General features: G+C 35.2%; 1 protein-coding gene and 1 long non-coding RNA gene across 10 annotated transcripts in view; one reads left to right on the forward strand and one right to left on the reverse strand.

Annotated features, from left to right (window-relative positions):
• The window catches only part of ATF2 (activating transcription factor 2), a 55,563-nt gene that overhangs the window by 6,453 nt on the left and 28,179 nt on the right, over positions 1-20,931 (forward strand). For 6 of the 9 annotated variants that reach the window (XM_084524591.1, XM_084524590.1, XM_084524596.1 and 3 more), the window contains 6 exons: positions 1,102-1,142; positions 7,209-7,277; positions 7,874-7,943; positions 10,180-10,276; positions 13,242-13,360; positions 15,553-15,681. In XM_084524591.1, the coding sequence (XP_084380717.1) occupies positions 7,896-7,943; positions 10,180-10,276; positions 13,242-13,360; positions 15,553-15,681 (393 nt within the window). In that variant the 5' untranslated portion in view covers positions 1,102-1,142; positions 7,209-7,277; positions 7,874-7,895. Of the gene's footprint in view, positions 1-1,101; positions 1,143-4,488; positions 4,534-7,208; positions 7,278-7,873; positions 7,944-10,179; positions 10,277-12,767; positions 12,910-13,241; positions 13,361-15,552; positions 15,682-20,931 lie in introns of those variants that run through there. The other 3 variants (XM_084524595.1, XM_084524594.1, XM_084524598.1) reach the window with 2 other exon arrangements.
• Positions 11,570-16,861, reverse strand: LOC311439190. The gene is made up of 2 exons (XR_014694579.1): positions 15,825-16,861; positions 11,570-12,183 (listed from the first exon to the last, which is right to left on the reverse strand). It is a non-coding gene; the product is annotated as an uncharacterized lncRNA (long non-coding RNA).

The raw sequence follows: 20,931 nt of genomic DNA on the forward strand, positions 1-20,931 counted from the left end.
TCTCAATGAGCAAGGGGAGTCCTGTAGGGAGATGATCCTAATATTTTAAGGATTTTTGTTCTTACTTGAATTCTAAATTATCATACTCAATGTTTGTTAGGTTGATGGACAATACTAAAACATTCACACCTAGGAAACTGAGCTGATGAAAGTAAGTCCTAGTATCTCACTAAGCAAATCATGAAAAGATCAGGGGAATATTAACTCTAAATTTCTTCTCTGAGGCTCACCGGCTTTTGACTTCTTTTTAAGAGCTGCGTTCACATAGCATGAACTTCCACTAATCAAGGCAGGAGCTGCCGTCCAGAAGCTAGGCCTGGGGACCTTTCTTTATTCAGTCAGTGCTCCCTGTCTACCAGAATTGTACCTCCTTATGCAGAAAGCCTGATCCTTCAGCAAAACCAAAGTAACTTCATTGTTTTGTTTCTGTACACATGACTCTCTGGCCAGTGGACGTCTTGTTCTCATTTGAACTTGTTGAGTCAATCGGTCCTCACTTCTCACACGTTTTTCCTCTTACACAGTTGCTGCCTTCTTGTTTATTGTAAGTTAATTTCATACCTTCCTCAGTTTGTCTTAGATGTCAGTTACAAACACATAACTTAGGACATCAGGAAAAAGTGTTCAGCATTAGGCTTTTTAAAGAAGAAATCAGCTGTGTGCTGCAGGTTTTGTATTCTTCCTTATTGTTCCTCTGAAACTCTGAAACTGACCATGTGTCTTCTAGGAAATGGAACAGCCACTCTAGTAAGCAGCAGAGTGGCACTAGTGAAGAAGTTGTTCCTGTTTTCCTCTTTGCCAGTTTTTGGGGCTCACAGCCTTCAAATGTTCTGGACTATGACCATCTGCAACATTCTCTTGCAGAATCTACCGAGTCACTTTCTGGTGATTCTGCTTCCTTTATGAAGAGGAAAGTTTGATTTTTTCCATTTTTTTTTCTCCTTCAGTCTACATTATTCAGTTTAGTTAGTTTGTTTGTTTTTTACAAAAAATTCTATGGTGGCATTACCAAAATACAGTTGGTAAGAACACTTTTGAAAGTGATCTCTAATGGTGAAGTATTAATTACTTTTGATTCATCTTTCTTCTTTTGCATTACAGGAAAGTGAAAAGATAACAAAAAGCTGTTCCAGTCTCTCTGGGTAAGTGGAGTGATGGCTTTTTCTTCTAAAATGGAGTTGTTGATTTTATTTACTTTAGTTCTTGTAAAAGTATTACTTTTACTTATTAACTTCACATCTTGTAAGTGATGTATTCTACATGTAAACATCTGATTTTTACTGAAAGTAAAACTTGTAAGGTTGACTGCCTGTGTAGGAATGAAGATCAAATATGGGAAGTGATTAAAATTTATGCTGTACAATGCTGTATTCAAGTATTGCAAGTATAAAAGGTACTCTCTTTATTTTGATTTGCATTGACTAGTTTGGCTGCATGAGAAAGCCAGTGCTTTTAATTTTGGAGTGGTTACATTTGGAAAACAAAAATAGCTGTTTCTTTTTCTCATCTGAAGAGGCATCTCTGTCAAAATTCCTACATAGAGCCAAACGAATCACTAAATGTAGTTCTTCAGGTAACTGTTACTGTTGCTCTTGACTGTGACAAATATATTCAGTCCGCTTGACTTTAGTTAAAAGCGAATGTGGAGATGAAAGAGTTATGCACTTCAAGTAGAAATTGTAGATTGATAAAGACTTCGAAAATCTTTGACCTTGCCCTTTTATGTTACAGTTTTGTTTTATAAGATGGAACTTTTAGGGTATGATCTAAAAAATCTTATGCTATTAACTTCAAGCAATTGATGATTGAAGCTATGATGAGGGCTACGTTAAAGCTTACAGAGGGTTAATAACTATACACTAAGAGTTTATGGTGCAATAAAAAGGGGCACAATCCCAGATCAAATGTAAAGAATAAAACAAAATGTTGAATGTACATGGTTAGTCTTGAGAAAATGCAAGCATTGGAAAAATACATCACTGATGGTCTAACTTAAGCACTCTGTGATGTACACACATAAGAGAGACTCAGTGCTAACAGACTACCATAATTCTGATTTGTGTCCAAAATCTAATACATTTTTTTTAATCCCACTTGCTCGTTGTGTTTTCTAACCAGAATATGTAGATGTGTCTGTAAGTGGTCAGCATAGCTGCAAAATGTGGGTTTGCAACACATGTAAGCTGGCAGACTCAGACTGTCCTCTATGGACTGTCCAGTTCAGGCATGTGTGTGGCAGCATGACACTCGTGAGAATGTCTGCTCTTTCTTGCTTGCGGGCCATCAGAGGAATGCTGGAGGAATAGAAAAATTCTAAGGGGTTTTGGTGCTTTTGTTTGTTTCTTTGTTTTGTTTTTCCTTCCAGATTTTGTCTGTTTATAGTTGTCTGTCTTCTCAGCAGATCCCATCCTTTTATGTTCAGTTCAGGTTGTTTTCTTCTGTGCTGTTTGTATCAACTCCAAAATTGCAGGAGGTTGCTACAGGGTTTAACGTAAGAAATTACAGAGTAAGGCTGCATAGTCCAGGAACAAGTTAAGGCATAAAGGTCTTTTGGCATATAGCATGTTTGATGCTGATAAAGTGTTCAGAGGTTTTAGGAGCAAGTCTGACAAGTATTAATAGGTACGTGTAAATTATTTTTCTCAGCAAATTTGGAGATGTTTTTACAGGATTTATTAATATACATGCATACGTTTTAAACAGCTATTTACATGTTTAATAGAATAAATTTGAAATGAGGTGTCAGTTGGATTTTCCATGCTTCTGACATGTAGGGAGTTAAGAGAAAACAGAACATTTACCAGTAAAATAAGCCAACAAGACATTGGCTAAGCGTACTATTCTCTTCTTTTACAAGTTGTCTACAGGAATGTATTTTACAAGCAAGCCTCGGAGGATGCAGTAATAGTTTCCAGAAAGTGTACTTTAGATGTTTAATTGAAGTCTTATAAAAATATACAAATGATTGTTGAAGCTATTTTTGTGGTACACATAGATGAACTCTAGTGTGGTGTGTCATAGAAACACCTTTACTTTTTAAGTAAGCACGCGGTCTTAAATATTAGTAAAATGTTTTCAAACCTTACTGTTATCGTTTCTCTTTGTATTTAAACATGTATACATACTTGCAGGTATATAGTTTACTGTGCTGTTTGCCTTCCAGATTATGAGTGATGAGGCATGTGACATTTTAAAGTACTTTCGCTTCAATCTGGTTTTTCTTTGTACTGTAAATACAGAGTAAATGAACACCAAAAATGTTAGATTGCGTTCTGGTTTTAGTATCAAAATTGATTATACTGCTGAGCTTATTTGATGCTTTTCCTGCTCAGCTCTGATTCTGTTTCTCACTGAGAATTGCAGTGAGAATTTATAGGTTTCTTTATGCTATTGAAAGAGGTTAGGATTGGAAGGCTTGTAGAAGAAAGCTGTACTTCAGTGGATTGTAATAATAATTATTTCACTGAAGTATTTGGTTTATCTGAAGAGAAAAAGTTAAGGGTGGACTTTCATTTTCAGATGGAATTGCTTCAAGAACTATCTTTTTCTTCTGGGTGGCAAGGTGTTTGCTTGTTACTTGGTTGATGAAGATGTGTAAAGTTTATCTGTAGCGTTTGGATTAGAAGTTCGCGTGGGTTGGGAGAGTAACGTTTTTTTCAAGATGGCATTTATCTGTCCTCTGTATAATAACACATAAGGTAGTGTAATAGAGAAAGAAATTAGGTCCTTCCTTAGCCTTCTTTCTCCAGGCTGAACAAACTTAGCTCCGTGCTACTCCTCTTGTATGCAATAGTCCAGCCCCCTAACTATTTTGGTGGGGCCCCAGCTGGTTTCTCTACAGTTTGTCATCTGCTGTGTTTTTAAGGGCTCAAAGCTGGACACAGTACTACAGCTGTAGCATCATGAGTGCCAAATAAAGGAGAATAATCACTTCCCCTGATCTGCTTGCACTGCTCTTGCTAATTCAGCCCAAGATGCTGTTAGCTTTCAATGCTGCAAGTGACATGCTGCTGAATTGAGTTCAGTTTCTTGTCCTCCAGGAGTTACAGGTTCTGCCCCAAAGCTGCTTGACAATCATTTGGCCCTCAGCCTGTAGTATTGCATGGAATTATTTTGTTCTAGGTGTGAGCTTTGCATTTGACTTTGTAATAGGTAAATACAATCCTTACTGATGTGGCTAGACTAATGAATGTGAGCCCTTTGTTTTCCCATCCTGTCAGATCCGGTTTCTATTTAGATTTATAATGTCCAAGGTCTTGTTGGAATGCATGCGTGAACTCTTTTAAGTGCAAAAGCTTTAGTGCTTCAAGGGACTTTTTTTTCCTCAGATGTTAACTGGAATCCCTTTACAAGGCAGTATCTCACCAAGTTCCTTGTGGTCTGCAGTCGAGTAATATTAGAAAGTTCAGGACATGAATCTGTCTCCAACTTTTTTCCACTAAGTTATCCAGCAGGACAACACTTTGTTTTTTTTTTCTTTATAAACAGGATATTCAAAATTCACAAGCTTCACAAACTAAAACATGAAACCAGGTAACTACTTCATATGCAAATGCATGCTTTGGTAATATTTGTTTAAAAGAGAAAATGGACAGACAGGAAAAATTCATCTTTATAGATTGTGACCTAAGAAAAATGCTAACAGTGTGGGTGTTGTAGATTTTTATGGCTGATACTATGCATTTGTCAAAGACTCAGAGCAAGCTATATTAACAGATATAATGCTTTGTGAGCAATTTTGTTAATTCAAATCTTCATCCTTTGGAATAAAAAAATTATCATCTTCAGCCATTTCTGATAAAGATATAACTCTTCTGTTCATCATGTATATCCATATGTGTGTATTGCAGCCATATTTCACTATATGGTGCCCCACGATCAAGATTTAACAAAGCTAATTCCTTTTGAGACCTAAAGGAGACTGACCCTGCTATTTTTGGACCTGCATTAAAAAAAATAATCTGCTTTGCATAGCTGAACAATGCCAGTGCTTATGGAATGGCTTTTAAGTGTCTGTAGAGTTTGAAATAATGTACAGTAATTAGGGTGGAATCCTAAAGCTTCATTGAGAAGAACCTTAGTTTTTATCCTAAAGCTTTAGTCATGAGTATTACATATGACATTGTTAATATTCTTTAATAGTGATAGTACCAAGTTCATAGTTTTAACAGTTCACAAAATATTTCACCTTTTCAGAAACTTGAGACAGGTTATGGACTCTCTGCAAAGAACAGCAGAGCAATCTCCATCCCTGACTTGCTTTGGCATCCTGTCTGCAGGACATAAATGTTTCCCTGGGCTGTCAGTGCCAAAGACTCTAAAGTTTCTGGCAGCCATTCATCTCTTCTTGGTTTGTGATCTCAGTCTCAGTATCCTCGTTCTGTTGAATGTATATATTTAGAAGTGACGCTGGAATCTCCCCCCGATGTTTTGCTTCTTTGCTATTTGGTGTCCATGGCCAAGGACACTGGGCTCTCCTTCTCCTTGAAGTAATACCCTTTGCAGCTGTTTTTACCGTACAGTCTTAGAGAAAAGGATCAGGTAATATATGCCCTGCAGATATGAATCTCTGCGGTATTACGTCTTAAATAGTTTGCTTAGGCTCATTTGAGCTGTTTTGTGCTTAGTGCTAAATGGTGTATATTCTTAGTATAGTTAGGCAGCTTTCAAAAGCCTTACAACTTTTCATGACTACTCTTTTGGGGGAGAGATGGATTTATTCTGCTTATGATCGTTAATCACAAAGACATCTTCATACATCAAGCCAAGCTGAGGTCAGAACTAACACTGTTAGATCTCCATACTTAGATCTCCATGCTTAGAGATGAACATGTTTCCTCCAGAGTAAACCTTCAGATGGGTTAAGAGTGCTTGTCATCTCCTGGCTAATTAGATAAATTGGTGCTTTTTTTTTCCCCATCCCGTTACTTGACCTCAGAATGAGATAACTTTAGTGATTAGTTACTCATCACTATTGGGTTTACTGATGTGACAGTATCATAATTTTATGTTTGCTGTACCAGTACTTCATTATTTTTAGTTGTTGATGTCACTCTATCTACATATTACTATTATGCTTGTCTAGCACAGCTTGACCCAATTCCATGCATGTCCCTCTTTCTCTTCCCAAAGTGGCCTGATGCTACCTTGCTTGTAGAATGAGAGTGTGACTGAGAAATGCACTCTCCTTTCTCTTCTTCCGCCCTCTCTCTTTCTTCCTAACCCAGAAAACAGAGCCAGTGGATTCATTTTGCTTTGCTGGAACCCAAAAAAGGAAGGGGCTGAGGGAAAGGCTCATGCTACAGTAAGGTCCACTAACCAGGAAAGTATTAAAAAGCAGTAGAACCCAGTATGAACTTGAGAGATCTTGCAGACAAATGATTCAGGAACAGAAAGCTCAAAATTACGAGATGAGTTATACCTCCTGGCCACAGCTTCTTAAAACCACCTTATTCAAAAAATTAGTACAATATCATTGATATGTCGTAGAATTACAAGGCTTTTTTTGTACTGGTATCATGAAAAATTCAAGTAAGTCACCACATTGGTACCCAGGCATATGGTACAGATGTGCCCTGGTCTTACCAAGGTGGAAGGGGAGGGTGAGACAGCAGATCTGCATGAATTTTTTTCCTTGCTCTGCTATGGGAACAAACAATGTATTTCTTTTCATTCTCTACTTTACCTGAAGCTTCCTTGCATAATTTAGAATATATTACCTAAGTTCGATCATCAGAACTGAAAAGACCTTCTTTGCTTGTGAAAACTTCTGTGATACAACAATTTGTTGCAGGCATTTATTAATTAATAAATTAGTTGGAAAAAAATCTGTAGTTCTTCAGTATTTTAATTCTTCTTGGTGGTATCCTTGAAACTTTATTAGTTTAGTTGTTGCCCTCACTGAACTTTACAGATAATATGAGGGCTGATTTTTTTCACTTTTGTACAAGAGTTCACACTTCAAAAGTGAGAGGTACTGGAATTTTTTATTAGAAGAATATGAATGAAGTAGTTTGTCCAAAAGAATTAATAGTAGAAGCACCTTTTTCTTTCTGAGAGAGGCAATACTTAATTGGTCAATCTGGTGAGGTAAACAGTTTCTTCAAAAAACTGTTGTATTTCATTGTAACATGTCATTTGTCATTACAAAATCATGGATTGTTGCATATTTAACAGGCATAGTAATTAATATCTACTTTCAATTGCAGTTCATTGCCATGAAAAGGAGGATATGGTAGCTTGCCCTATGAAACAGGTTTATATGTGATATCTGGCAGGTATGTGTATCAGTATGTGTGGTAAGTATGCAAATCAGCACAAAATATAAGAGTGTTAGTATTTATTACTTCATTCTTAAATGTTTTTAGTCTGTTAGTAATTCAGTTGTATGGCTGTTATGTTATTAAAGTACATATTTTTGTAGTTATGTTTGTAAAAGATGACATAAAGGACATCTGCTAACTTTGCATTACAGATTATGAATAAAAAAACCTTCAGAATCAATCACGTTCATCTGTTGGCAGTGTATGCTTGAGTACTCAGTATTATCTGCTGCTTTGTTCTTTTTGGGGGCAGGGAAATGGGTAGTGATCACAGTGTATTTTCATTTCAGTAGCAAGCTGTCTTACTGTGTTTTCAGGTATCTTCTGCAATTGATCATTTTGTACACAAATACTTGCCTTTCTGACTGAGATGCACATTTTAGACCTACTATGTTTCTGTTTGGTCCAGATGCTACTTATGTCCTGGGTATTTAGATTCTTAGTGCAGCTAGAAGGCAGAAGTTCTAGAATATTAAAATCTCCTGTGAATGTTAATGTATTGATAACTTGTTGCGATATTTATAAAATGCTTTCCACTCTTCTTAATACAGGTAGCACAACGACCTGTGGAATATGAGTGATGACAAACCCTTCTTATGCACTGCCCCTGGATGTGGCCAGGTAACAGTCTGACTTGAACTTAATAACATTGATCAAGTAAAAGTAAAACAGTGAACTGTATTTCAAGGGACTGAAGAAAAGGGGGTTTATGATGACTGGTAGAAAGTATCGTGCTTTCCAGTTTTGCTGAAAAGCAGATGACAGCAAGAAGTTCTAGCATTTTAATTGTGTTTATTCAGAAAAATATTATCCATACAAGGAAAAGATAATTAAATTACCCTTTCTGAGCTGAACACAATTTCATTTGTTAACCTTGCCTTATTTGTTTTCATGAAAATATACATATACATTTTCATATTCACTAAATGTAATTTGTATTAGGTAAGCTGCATTTTTCAGAATATTACAATGTTAGTGGGAAGCTTATTGTGAAGTTTGCAGGCATTCTGTGTTTGTCTATGAAAAATGTCAATTTTTTTCACTTCAAAGTAGTTTATTACTTTGATTAATCTTCATATCTGTGGTGACTGCAGATATAAAATAGCTCTTATTTATGTATGTTTTTGTTTATGGGAGGTGCTAGAAGTATACATGCCACAAAATGTGTTTCAAATCCTATAGTGCTTGTAACATACTCTGTTAAATAGCATTAGTAGATATAGCACTGAGTGAGCAGAAAATAAAAAATACTAATAATGAATGCTTTAACAGATGGTCGCTTAAAAGGAAGCGGTCTTAACACTTTTAATTTAGTAACCTGAAAATTAATGAATTTACATTTATCTGCTGCATGAAATTGGCATCCCTGCTGCCTTTATCGAGAACTAATTTCTTAAGCTGGATTTTTTCCATTATATTAGTGCACTTGGATTTATTTGGATTTTGAGTTCAAAATATTTCTATTCTTATTCTGAAAACATGATGACTGACAGTGTTAATATTATATTAATGGAACATTTTGTATTTAAATCTGGAAAGAACTAAGATTTCTTATGTCTAATATGTTCAGAGACATGAAAAGTAACAGAAGAGGACTGCCTTCTCCTAAGCAACATTTGTCCTCATTCTATTTGAATCTCATTTTAATGTAAGCTCTGTCAGAAGTGTTTTGGCAACTAAATCTCATATAAGAAGCATCATGGGACTACAGCAATCCTCGATTGAAGTGAAGGAGAAGTTTATGCCCCAGAGAATGGGCAAAGCTTCTCAAGATGCCAGATCGTGCTAGATCTGAGAGAGGCAGTCTGAATATGGAGAACCTGTTCCCTTCAAAGGAGCCTTTCCATCACATAGTGCAGACAGATGTATTTGAGGCTTACTATGATAAACAACGTTTGTGGTTTATGTTATATCTAGACATAAGTTGTAGGAGCTATGGATAATCGGACATTTAGTCCTTGGCAAGGGGAGTTCTAATTAATAAAAAAAAAAAAATGTGTCTGGTCTGTATTATACTGCCTTTCAGTAATCTTACATTTTTAAATCCCCTTTCAGCTCAATGTGTACATGTCCTTTCTCACAGAAATATTCTGGATAACTGTGCTGTGAGGTCAACTAAGCTTTCCATTTTGTTTTCCAAAAAATATGTTTCATGGGTATCATACGGGACGTATGTGGAGTGACTTGAATGATTGGGGAAAATTCAGAAACATAATTTGGGTTCCAAATGCTCATAAAGGAAAGTAAGAGAATATTTTGTAGATATGTTCTTGTTAGGAAGCCTGTATGTGGGGAAACCTTTTTTTTTTTTTTTTTTTTTTTTAGGTTATCTCAATTGAAACACTAACTTTACCTAAAATTACAGAGAAATAGTGAATTGTAGGTTAATAGAAGTAAGAATCTTCAGCACATAGTTTGTCTACCTACTGCTTCTTTCAGAGTATACCCCAAATTTTGGAGGAATTATGCAAAAAACTGCTGGGATGCATCTGAAAACTTGAGAGTTCTTAAATTGCTTTTTAGATTGCTGATAAGTTCATTCACAGCCTTTCAGTTGTCTGATGTTCCAGTGTTTCCTATTCTGTCTGCCTCTTACGTTATATAGTAAGCTGTTAGGAGCAAGAGATATACTTTATTTCTGTTTTATGCTATTAAATACAGTAAGAGTGTGTTTCTGATGATCTGATTACAGATCATTCTTTTTATTGTGATAATACAAACAATACAGAATTGAAATAGTGATAATCAAAACAGAGTAAAAACTGTTTTACATGTTGTCAAAATGCCTTTCTGTAGAGTTGTGTTTGCTGTGTTCACATTCAAAATTACAACTGTTTCTTAAAACTTTCTGCCACAGCGTTTTACCAATGAGGATCATTTGGCTGTCCATAAACATAAACATGAGATGACACTGAAATTTGGTCCGGCTCGTAATGATAGTGTCATTGTGGCTGGTTAGTATATACTTTTATAACTAGTTTATTCACTTTTCTGGTGGAATGTGCATACGTTTTATGTATTTTCTGTATTTAATGCATAGACTTCTATTAAGACACTATGCAACATTTTCTTCAGTGTAGTTGTCTGCATCATGTTTAGTAAATGTTTTCTCACATAATTTTGTTAAAATCTGAAGCCAGTTATTCTACCTAAGTAACTTTATTTATATCTGATACAAGATTAAGTATTTTTCAATAATCAGTTCTTTAAGAATTAATTAAATTGTGTAGTAAGCATTCAATAAGAACACTCTCTAATAAAGGCTACGCCTCACAGGGTCTGTAACTAGGTTATGCCATATTTAAGGCTTACTTTCTCATTGAGATTACATGTCTCTTAAATTTTAAAATACTTGGAGTTTTTACATACTGTGATGACATTCATAGGATCATAGAATATCAGAATTGGAAGGGACCCACAAGGATCATCGAGTCCAACTCCTGCCACCACACAGGTCTACCCAAAAATTCAGACCATATGACTAAGAGCACAGTCCAAACATTTCTTAAACTCTGACTGGCTTGGTGCTGTGACTACGTCCCTGCGGAGCCTGTTCCAGTGCGTGACAGCCCCTCTCAGTGAAGAACCTCTTCCTGATACACAGCCTGAACCTCCCCTGTAGCAGCCTGACACCAACCCTCGGGTCCTATCACTGGTCACTAAAGAGAACAGATTGGCATCTGCCCCTCCACTCATCAATTAGGATATTAGGAGAATGAACAAATAAATGAATTATTATCTTTGAATAAAATAGTAGAAGAAAAATAACAATTTTGGTTTTAATTATTTGAAGTATTTTTTATTTTAAATTCCAACTACTTTTATTGTATTTCCACCTCTGAATTCATAGTGTATTCTTGGTCATTTGTAAGTACTATTTTTTGTCAGGGATCAGAAGTAATTGCTAATGGATCATTGCAATCTATGCTTCAAAGCTCTTCAATGAAGGTAGCACGTGCTATCTTCATGCTAAAGTTAGAGTCGGAGTGGTTTTTTTTGTTTGTTTGTTTTCAGTGGTGGAAGAGCCTAAATGAACTTGCAGAGATTTTCAGATATCTTCAGAACATTTTTCTTTTACGTGGGTAACTTGCTAGGATGAACAGACAAAAATGAAGTTACTCTTAGGCCAGCAGTTACGTTTTTTAAAGTTTCAAATGTGATCCTCAACAGTTAAACCATAAGGAAGGGACCTTGTCAATAATTGTGAGAGAATGAAACAATGGCATCATTCCAACTTTTTGCAACCATGTTCTAGTGTATAATCTGTAGTCATAAATGCTACATTATGTTAGTGAAGATGCGTATAGTACCACTTAGGATATTTCAAATACAGTTACTTTGCAGCAAATACGGTTATCTTTGACCAGATAATAATAGTGAAATAAGGGGGTTTTACATAGTACCAAAAATTTCATAGAAAGACCTTTTTGAAAATGTCTTGGCAGTAATCAGCAAAATACCAAAGTTCTTCTGATTCCAGCTCAGTGGTATGGCCATCTTAGGAGCCAGTACAGTCTTGTGTGCAATATCACGCTTCTTTTTAGTGTGTTCCACACACTTCAGAGTAATCACTGCTGTTTTCACAATATGAGAAGAAAAATGCAAACTGTGAGCTTTAAATACACTTTTGTTTTTATTAAAGCCTTCATGTAAGCATTATCTTTGTAACTAGAACCTGCTAGCTCACCAAAGTGCTCTGCTATGCTAGACTAGGCACGTGAGAATAGCTCCCTCTGGTTGCTGGACATGGTCGGAAGAAAAGCTTTGTTAACCATCCAGCACTGTAAGGGGCTTGCTTAGTGGTTTTCAGACTTGAATTGCTTGTCTCCAGCAGGTGGAGTAGGGCTTGTGGTCGGTTTTCCTGCAAGACAGAAAAGAGTGTGTTTTAAAGACAAAACAGAATTCTTAACCATGTCATTTTTCTTTCCCCCATATCTGTATTCTTCAAAAGGAGACAGTTTTCTCTGTATCTGAGAGTCTAGTTGTCTATCAACATGACTAACGAACGTCAGCTTACAAAAATTAAGAATATTAATGTAAATGCCATATATTACTATGTTTTATAATGAATGTGATCTTTCACTTCTCTCTGTTAGCTGCTTTTTATTAATATATAGATGGTTTTTGCTGGCTAAGAGACCAGATAATTCTGTCTGAAATGAGCAAATTTTATGAAAGGCTGATGGGGGGGGAAAAAACAGAAGAACGGCCATTCTATCACAACTGTAGGATTTGGGGTTTATGACTTTAATTCCAGGTAGGTGCACTGAAGTACTTTGATAAAGAATTTTTGTTGGCGTTCTTTTCATTGTGTAGTTATCTTTTGAGAATGTTACTATCATGAGAAAATCAAAACAAATCTGTTAAGTATTAACTTTAAGGTTTTCTTCTTTTAACCAGTCTTCAAAATATGTAGCTGATTAACATTTTACAAGAAAATGGAACGTAGGAGCACCCCAAACATTCAAAAATACTTACTTAGTTTTCTACACTTAGTTTTCTGAAGAAAGTGAAGTAATTTTGAAGTCAATTGCTAAAGGTCTTCAAGTGTTAATACTCACACTGATCCACTATAAAGTCACTTAGAGTAAGTAATTAACTCTGTTGATACCATCTTTGTGTAGGCTAAATACAGGTTTCTTAAATTTGAAGGTTACCTTGCTATGATTACATTATTTTTAAATTAAGTTAAAGGAAATCCTTTGTAACATAAAATTCACTTTATTCAGATGTTTTTTTGACTGTTCCTTAGTTAGCTTGGGTTAGTTTTAATGAGAGTTACTGATATGTAATTATATGAATACATATCTTGATAGCATACTGGTGCTCTCTGCTTTTACTCTGAAAAAAATTTACAATACATATGTTCACCGTATATTTAAAAATAAAATTGTGGGTTTTTTGTAAACTTCATTTCAGATCAGACACCAACACCAACTCGATTCTTGAAGAACTGTGAAGAAGTTGGCTTATTCAATGAATTAGCAAGTCCTTTTGAAAATGAGTTTAAAAAGGCTTCTGAAGATGACATTAAGAAAGTATGTTCAAATACTTTTTCTTTTCAGTGCTTCTGCTGCTTTTATATCACAAGTTCCATTTAAGAAAGAGAGCAAACTTGACATATATATATATCTTTTTAAACTATACCAGTAATCATTGTCCAGTTGCTTATCTGTTCTGTGGAGAGAATACGAATTTAAGAATCCCTTCTGAAGATTGATTTACCTGAATTTACGTAGATAGAATGGACAGTGGGGCATAATGACTTTGTCTGTCTTCTTCAAGAATCTAGTCTATCTGTTTAAATTAATTATTATCTTGGTTGAAATTTCATTAGTCCCTAAATAAGCAAAAAAATCAGAAAAGTAATGAGTTTTTGGAGAAATAAAAATATTTGAGAAGAAAAAGGTGAAAAGAATAGTATGTGAACACTATTTTGAATGTGCTTAGATTTAAAATAGCAATGTTATTCTCAGAATCAGTAATAACAATAGTGAGATTAAGCACTGACAAAGTTCAGCAAAAACGCTAAATTTAGAGGTGTCTGTAATTTGGTTATGATTATATTCACTTTGTGAGTTAAGTAAACATTTTTACCTATAAATTACTTATAACAATCTAAACATCTACAATTCTTTTTTTACTTCAGATTAAAATAGAAGCAAGATTTGTTCTGTATCTGTTCAACAATTTCATGTTTTTGTGAGGAACTTCCCATATGTTTAAATGTGTTTTATTCTATCTATTTTAGCACTTCCTAATTATAACTGGTTTAGGGCCCAAACACTTCTGCAAATGAAAAATTTTTATTCAATATCTCCTATAAGTAATTCTACCTTTGGTCGATTACCTGGTTGATTCCCATAGACAGTGATATAAAACAAAACAACCCCCCCCCCTTTTTTTTTTTTTTTTTTTTTTAATATTCGTATGTACAGATTTTGTAGAATCTGTCTCTGTCTGTTTTTTCTGTTTCAGTAAAGATTTTAGTATGCACTTATAAATAAGATGTATGTTTGGTTATTTGGTATTTTACATATAAGATGTATATTTGGTCATTCCTGACCAAAACAAAACCAAAACAAACAAAAAAAAAAACACACCTCACCTGTGCTTTGTTCCTACAGCTATGCCAAACAACAATATTTTTTTTACTGCGGCATTATAGGTTTTCTTAAAACTATACATATGATAATACCAGTTCTAGTACCAATACTATATTTTCTGTGTACTTCACCACTGTCTTAGAGGAGGTTGTAGGTATCACAAAGTATTTAAAACATTACAACAACTTTTTGAATTGATACTCATTATCCAAGCTGACCAGAAGAAACACAGTCACACCATGTATCTCTGGTTGATTAACATAAGTAAGCAAACGTTGCTAGGGGTGGAAAATTTGCCATAATAACACTTTTCGTAGGGGTTGGTTTTTTTTTTTTTCTTTGAGAGGGAAGAAGAGGGTGACTTCAGCTTTTTCTGTAGTGTTTCATATTCAGCTGTAGTGTGAAAAGAGGTTCCACCTTTAACAATCTTCCCTCTTTAACAACGTATTCAGTAGGAAAACTAGGGATTAAGTAGAAAAAGCATCTGGAAGAATATAAATGGAAGATGAGCTTTGGGGGAACTTTCTTCCAAAGGTATTTGGACAGTAAATTAGACAGCAGTACAGGCCTTCAAATCTATAGTGTTGCTTAAGTATTTTTATAACTCAATTTCTCTGTGGCATTTCAGATGTCCTGGTGGATTTTAGCTGTGTAGCAATACAAAACTTTCTTTTTTAGTAATTATTTGCTGCTCTAAGCTTGAAATGACTAGTCCACGGTAGCTTTTCTACTTTGAAAGTGAAGTTAAATTTTTGTGTTTTGTAGCATGTTAAATTTTTGTGCTTTGTAGCAATTTGTATAAGGATAACATCTTAAGTGTATCTTTTAAGAATAGCATAGTTCTTCCTCAGTTATAATTAAATATAAACTCTAAAAGGGATTTTAATTCTCAAAAAGAATTACTTTATCTAGCAATGGATATTGAAAGGCAAAGTCTTACTGAAGATTGGTATTCATGCAGGTGCTGGAAGAATTAGGCTTGACTGGTAATGTACCTGTATCAAGATCCTACAAATATCAGCACCTTTTTGTTATCATAAGACCGATTTTTTCCTTAGTTACTTATGTTTTTTTATATATTTGAATTTCTTAGTGATTGACTAATTTTATACTATTGTTCTTAGATGCCTCTAGATCTGTCTCCTCTTGCAACACCAATTATAAGAAATAAAATTGAAGAACCTTCTGTTGTAGAAACAACTCATCAAGATAGTCCTTTACCTCACCCAGAGTCTACTACCAGTGATGAAAAGGTCAGAGAATGTTTTTTTTTTCCCGAGTTCATTATCTGAATCGGATGGTCTGTAGGTTTATTGTACCTGTTTATACCCACACTACTTAACTAGTTGTAAGTAAAAGACTTCCTGTTAACCAGATTTGTTGGATGCATACTTACTCTGTTCAATTCTTTAGTTAGCTTTGCCCAGCACAATTATTTCTTTAACCCACACTGGTCATCCAGTAAACCTAGAAAGAAAATAAAAAAATAATATTCACACTATGTTAAAAAAAGGCTAACAGGGCTCTTTGTTCTGTTTTATGCATCATCAGGTAGTATTCATGAAAAAACAAAAAGTGTAGTTTCTCTATTTTTTTTTAATAATTTCAACAGTTTGAGACTCTTTACGTGTACTTTTTTGTGTTCATTCTGTGTTTTCTCATAAACTGTTTTGTACAACATAAGGGGAAGTTCTACAAAAAATGCACGTGGATGAATGGGCTATCTTTCACAATTAAGCATGAAATAATTTTGTTTCAAGATTGATAACCTACAAAGCTGATAGGCTTCAGCAGTATGTCCAAAAGTGGTGACCATGAGCAGTTTCTTGTATAATGTTTACTTGAGTATCACGGAGGGATGGATTCCTGGGGTATTGTCTGTGACTACAGAACATTGTGATAAAACTAATTTTCGAATTACTGCTCTGGTAGTACTAGAAATAAATGTTTTAATAAGTTCAATATGTGACTTGCAGTGTTTTCATCAAATGGAGTTCTCTTAGAAAACACAAAACCAAGCAAAAACAGTGAAACATTAATTATTTCTGTTATTACTTCAATAAAAAAAAAATATTAGGAGCAGAGAGTAGTAAGCAATATGGTTGCTCTAGTCAGTTTTTCTTTGTGCATCATTAATGGGCAATCTGCATTTGAGGAACTCAGATACCTTATTCCCAAAATAAGCAGGACTTTTCAGGATCACAGGATAATTCATGTTGGAGGATGTTTCTCATCCAACTTCCTGCTCAAAGCAGAGTTTAGCTTTGAGATCACACCAAGGAACTCAAGGATTTGTGCATTCACTGTCTTTGGAGGTTTCAAAGTTAGACTATACAATGTCTCTGCAACATGTTCTAATGCCAGGCTGTCCTTGTGAGGGAAATGTTTTTCTTGGTATCCAATGTGAACCTCTTCTGCTTGAACTTGCTTCTCTTGTCCTCTCAACAGGCACCAGTTGGGAAGAGCCTTAAGTGTGTGACAAGAAAATCGAGGGAGTTTCAGTTTAGATTTGTCTTCAGAAGGCTGTACTGAGTTTTGTAAGTTAGCAAAGATGAGGAATCGTAGCTAATCAAGGCAATCACGTAGTAAAATAGTAAAAATGGTTTAAAAATACGTGTAAAGAGCTTCTTTGACCTAGCAAATCACAGTCCAAATCTTAAATCTATATTTCATAGTTTGGAGAGGTTAGTTTGTTTTTCTCTGCAAATATGTATTCTAAGTACTCAGATTTTGGCAAGAGAAAATATTTTTCAGTAGTGGTTCAGTATCTCATTAGCATCGTTACAAGTTAAAATTGTATCTAAATGTTTGGCAGTGCTTATAAACTTATTCATGGTGTAATTTCAGTGTTGTCACTGTAACAGTGCTGAAGTGAAAAGCTGCTGCTGCTTATTGCTGTTCTGATGTCTGATTGTAGAGACAAGCTGAGCAAGGATGAGGGTGCTGCTTGGAGTGTGCTGCTGCTGCTGAATGTGGCCTGCAGAAGTTGAGAAATGTGAGCAGAGTGTTGCTGTTTTCTCAGTTAGATTTTTATATTCTCCTTCTGTAGGTGTATTGAAGGAGGGAAAGTTTGTGTTTGTCTTTTTTTCAGGGCATAACTGGTTTTAAAATATATATGCCTCTGTAACTATTTTATTGGCTGAATATGTTTTAGTAGCGTTAAATGATTACAGCCTGTTCATGTATGTGTAAGAAGGTTCTCATTTTCTTTGTAGTTGTCAAAGGAATATCTTAGAGATGTTAAAATGATGCTTAATTCTTTTCTTAGTTTTCTGCTAGAGTTCTCTTAGTTCCATTGGGCTTCATGATGTTCTGCTTGGAATAGACCAAGATATCATTGGAATTTTATAAAGCCTTTTAGCTGTAAAATAATAAGCAATCGAATCCTCATTTTTTGTTGAGCGTTTTCAAGCTCATCCTAGTTTCTTATTAACAATATTTTAGAAGAGAACCCTCAGAATTTCATAAGTTGTTGCTTAGTTGTTGCCAGATAGCCAATTCCCTAAGTTAATTATTTTAAAACCAATTGTTTTCTTACAATAGTAGTCAATTGCAGTAACAGTCCTGTCAACATTCACTTCTGTGTAAAGAATTCCATGTGTTCATTGATTGCATTTGGAAGTTATACATGATACTTGCTTTTAGATGCAAAATACTTGCAAATATACATCTCTGAAAACAAATATAAAAATGTAACTATCATCTTCCGTAAAATATTTTCTGAACTTCTGTGGTTATTAGTTTCAAGAATAAAAGGATTGGAGAGGTTCTTTCAGTAAGTTTTTAATATCTTTGAACAGGCTTAAACTTCTGTCTTGTAAATGTAAGGTCAGTTAGGGTCATGATTCTGCCAATTTATATATATTTTTTTTTTGTCCTTCTTCCTTAGCAGAATATATTTACAAACTACTTGATTTTAGACAAAACGTACACTTTCATAAGAACAATTATTTGACCAATCTTTATTAGACTGGTGTACATGTTGGTTTTTACATGTTAATAAAATGATACTTTACAGTGGAGTGCTTTAGATCCAGTACTACTTAAATCTGCAGCTTATGTTAATGCCACATTGTCGAAATAATTAGCACATGCATAAATTTCCAGAGTGTAGCATACAGTAAGTTAGTATAAGAAAAGGAAGCTGAAAATGATTTGTTTTCAACTGAGTAAGCACTCATCAGTAAATGTGTTACTCCTTTGATGTTTGGAGATCATTTTTATTCTAAACAAAGTGCAAATGCTGTATTTAATAAAAACAGAAAAAAAGTGTATTCATGTGAAGATTTTCTTTTCAAAATACTACAAAATGAAGTTGTGTTACTGCGCTAATCTTCTGACAGTCACTGAAATATGCTTACCATGGAGTGCTTCATGTCCAGGTTGCGAACTACTTTTCTCCAAATGGGGGGTCTAGCAAGGGACAGACTCAGTTCAAAGGCAAGATTAATTAGAACACTCAGTGATGAAGGTCTTGTTATTCATAGCCGGTAAGTATTCACACAGCGCTGTAACTTATGCATAGTTACCTAGTTGAAGCAAAAGTTGAGAGGCCAATCCCAGCTGTTTGCTCAGAAGTGGGAGGTTGTGCTGACAAGACAGTTAGTTCTAGGTGGGTGTTTGGAAAGTCCTTAAGTGGGTCCCTTCTTTCAGCAAGTCTGTATGTATTCTTGTAGTCTTGGCTTTCACATAGCAGCCACCGTGTTCTTGGATGCTATTGGAATGATACAGCATGTTGATTGCATGTGTGTGCACACTGGTGACTATGTACAGATTCAGCTGCTGTTCAGAGTTTATGCATTGTTGCAAATTCAAAAGGGCCCTTTTTCACTGGAACTTAACAGTTCTTGGGAGACTTTCACATGCTGCCTCTCAGCACATGCTTCTCTCTTTGGCCTTCTCTATTCTAGTAGCTATTGTCCTTTCTGCTCACACAGGCGCTTACAAAAGCTGCTCACACAAACCCATAAAGAAGGGGCTGTGTTGGCATTACTGTTGTTGAGAATGTATGAATGTCTGGTTAGTTTACATTTTTGTCTTAAAGCTATTACACACATGGTTTTGTGGCTGCTGTTAGCTAACTGGGTTTTCCACCTTTTTATATAAAGTAGCGTTACTGTGTCATGGATATTCAATTTGTGGTATTCACATATCTACATCTATTTTTATACATATGTATGTGGTTGCCACATGCATGAAAATATTTCACGTGAAAGGAAGAACAAAAGAAAAAAACCTCTTGTAACTATGTTGGCCCTGGTAGGGGCAAACATGGGTGTTCCCGTGTCAGATCCCTACAACGGGAATGGACTTTCTGATGGCTATGCGAACCTACTTGGTTGCAGTAACAATAACAGGTAATAGTGGCAAACAGCAGAAAGGAAAGGATGAAGCTGGAACTAATGAAGAATGGCACAATACTCATTTCTCAATTAACTATTGCTAAAGTAGATTCAGAGCAAATATTCTCCCCATATGCCTTCCTCTTAATTTCTCAGTCATGAAGTTTAGTCTCCTTTATGTTTTTCTTGTTGACTCTTCTCATGGAGTAAGACCTGTCTAGCTGTTACACCAGATTACTTATTTGCAAAGGAGTGTTTAATCCTGTCCTAAGAATGTGCTGTAGTCACCTCTCTAATTTTTTTTTTCTGCAATTCCATGCTGTATTTCTTCTGTTGACTATATGCTCATCCATAATCCTAGGTACTGTGTTCAAATGTTATAATGTATAATTTTGCTAGATTGATACTGAAGAAATAATTCTTATCTTTCTCTGTTACTCTCCAAAAACTCTATTCACTGTAAATAGAATCTTTTAGATCCTTGGGGAAAAACCCTGAAAAAACTAATAAACCTTAATGACAAATCTAGCCTCTGAACTTCTGAGGGGAACAAGTTTTATCAGCTCAAGTCCTGTATTTTTTAAAGCCCAGAATTTGCCAGCCTATTTACACTTCTATGGAGTGCTCAGAGGAGCTTGTTCATTTTCCAGTGGATATCTGCAAGATAGCTAAGATCCTACTACTTAAAGCTTTGTTGATGAATATTCAAAAATACTCAAAACTTGTGTTTAATTCAGTACAAAGGTAGTCGAGGTAGACTTGTGTTACAGGTATGAGATGCTCCATTTGAAATCACAGAATCACAGAATTATCTAGGTTGGAAGAGACCTCCAAGATTACCTAGTCCAACCTCTGACATGACACAAGTTCTCCATTAAACCATATCACTAAGTTCAACATCTAAACGTCTTTTAAAGACCTCCAGGGATGGTGACTCAACCACTTCCCTGGGCAGCCCATTCCAATGCCTAACAACCCTTCCAGTAAAGTTCTTCCTGATATCCAACCTAAACCTCTTGCCAGGATATTAGGAAAATGCTAATTGGAAATAATTAGGAAAATGATAGGAAAATGCTGTTTAACAATAGAGCAACTAAAACTGCTAGTCTCAAGATCATAGCTCTGTACCTTTGATTGCAGTAGTTAGTGTCAAAAGACTAA

Source organism: Aythya ferina (assembly GCF_964211825.1).
Source record: "Aythya ferina genome assembly, chromosome: 6".
Taxonomy (NCBI): Eukaryota; Metazoa; Chordata; class Aves; order Anseriformes; family Anatidae; genus Aythya; species Aythya ferina.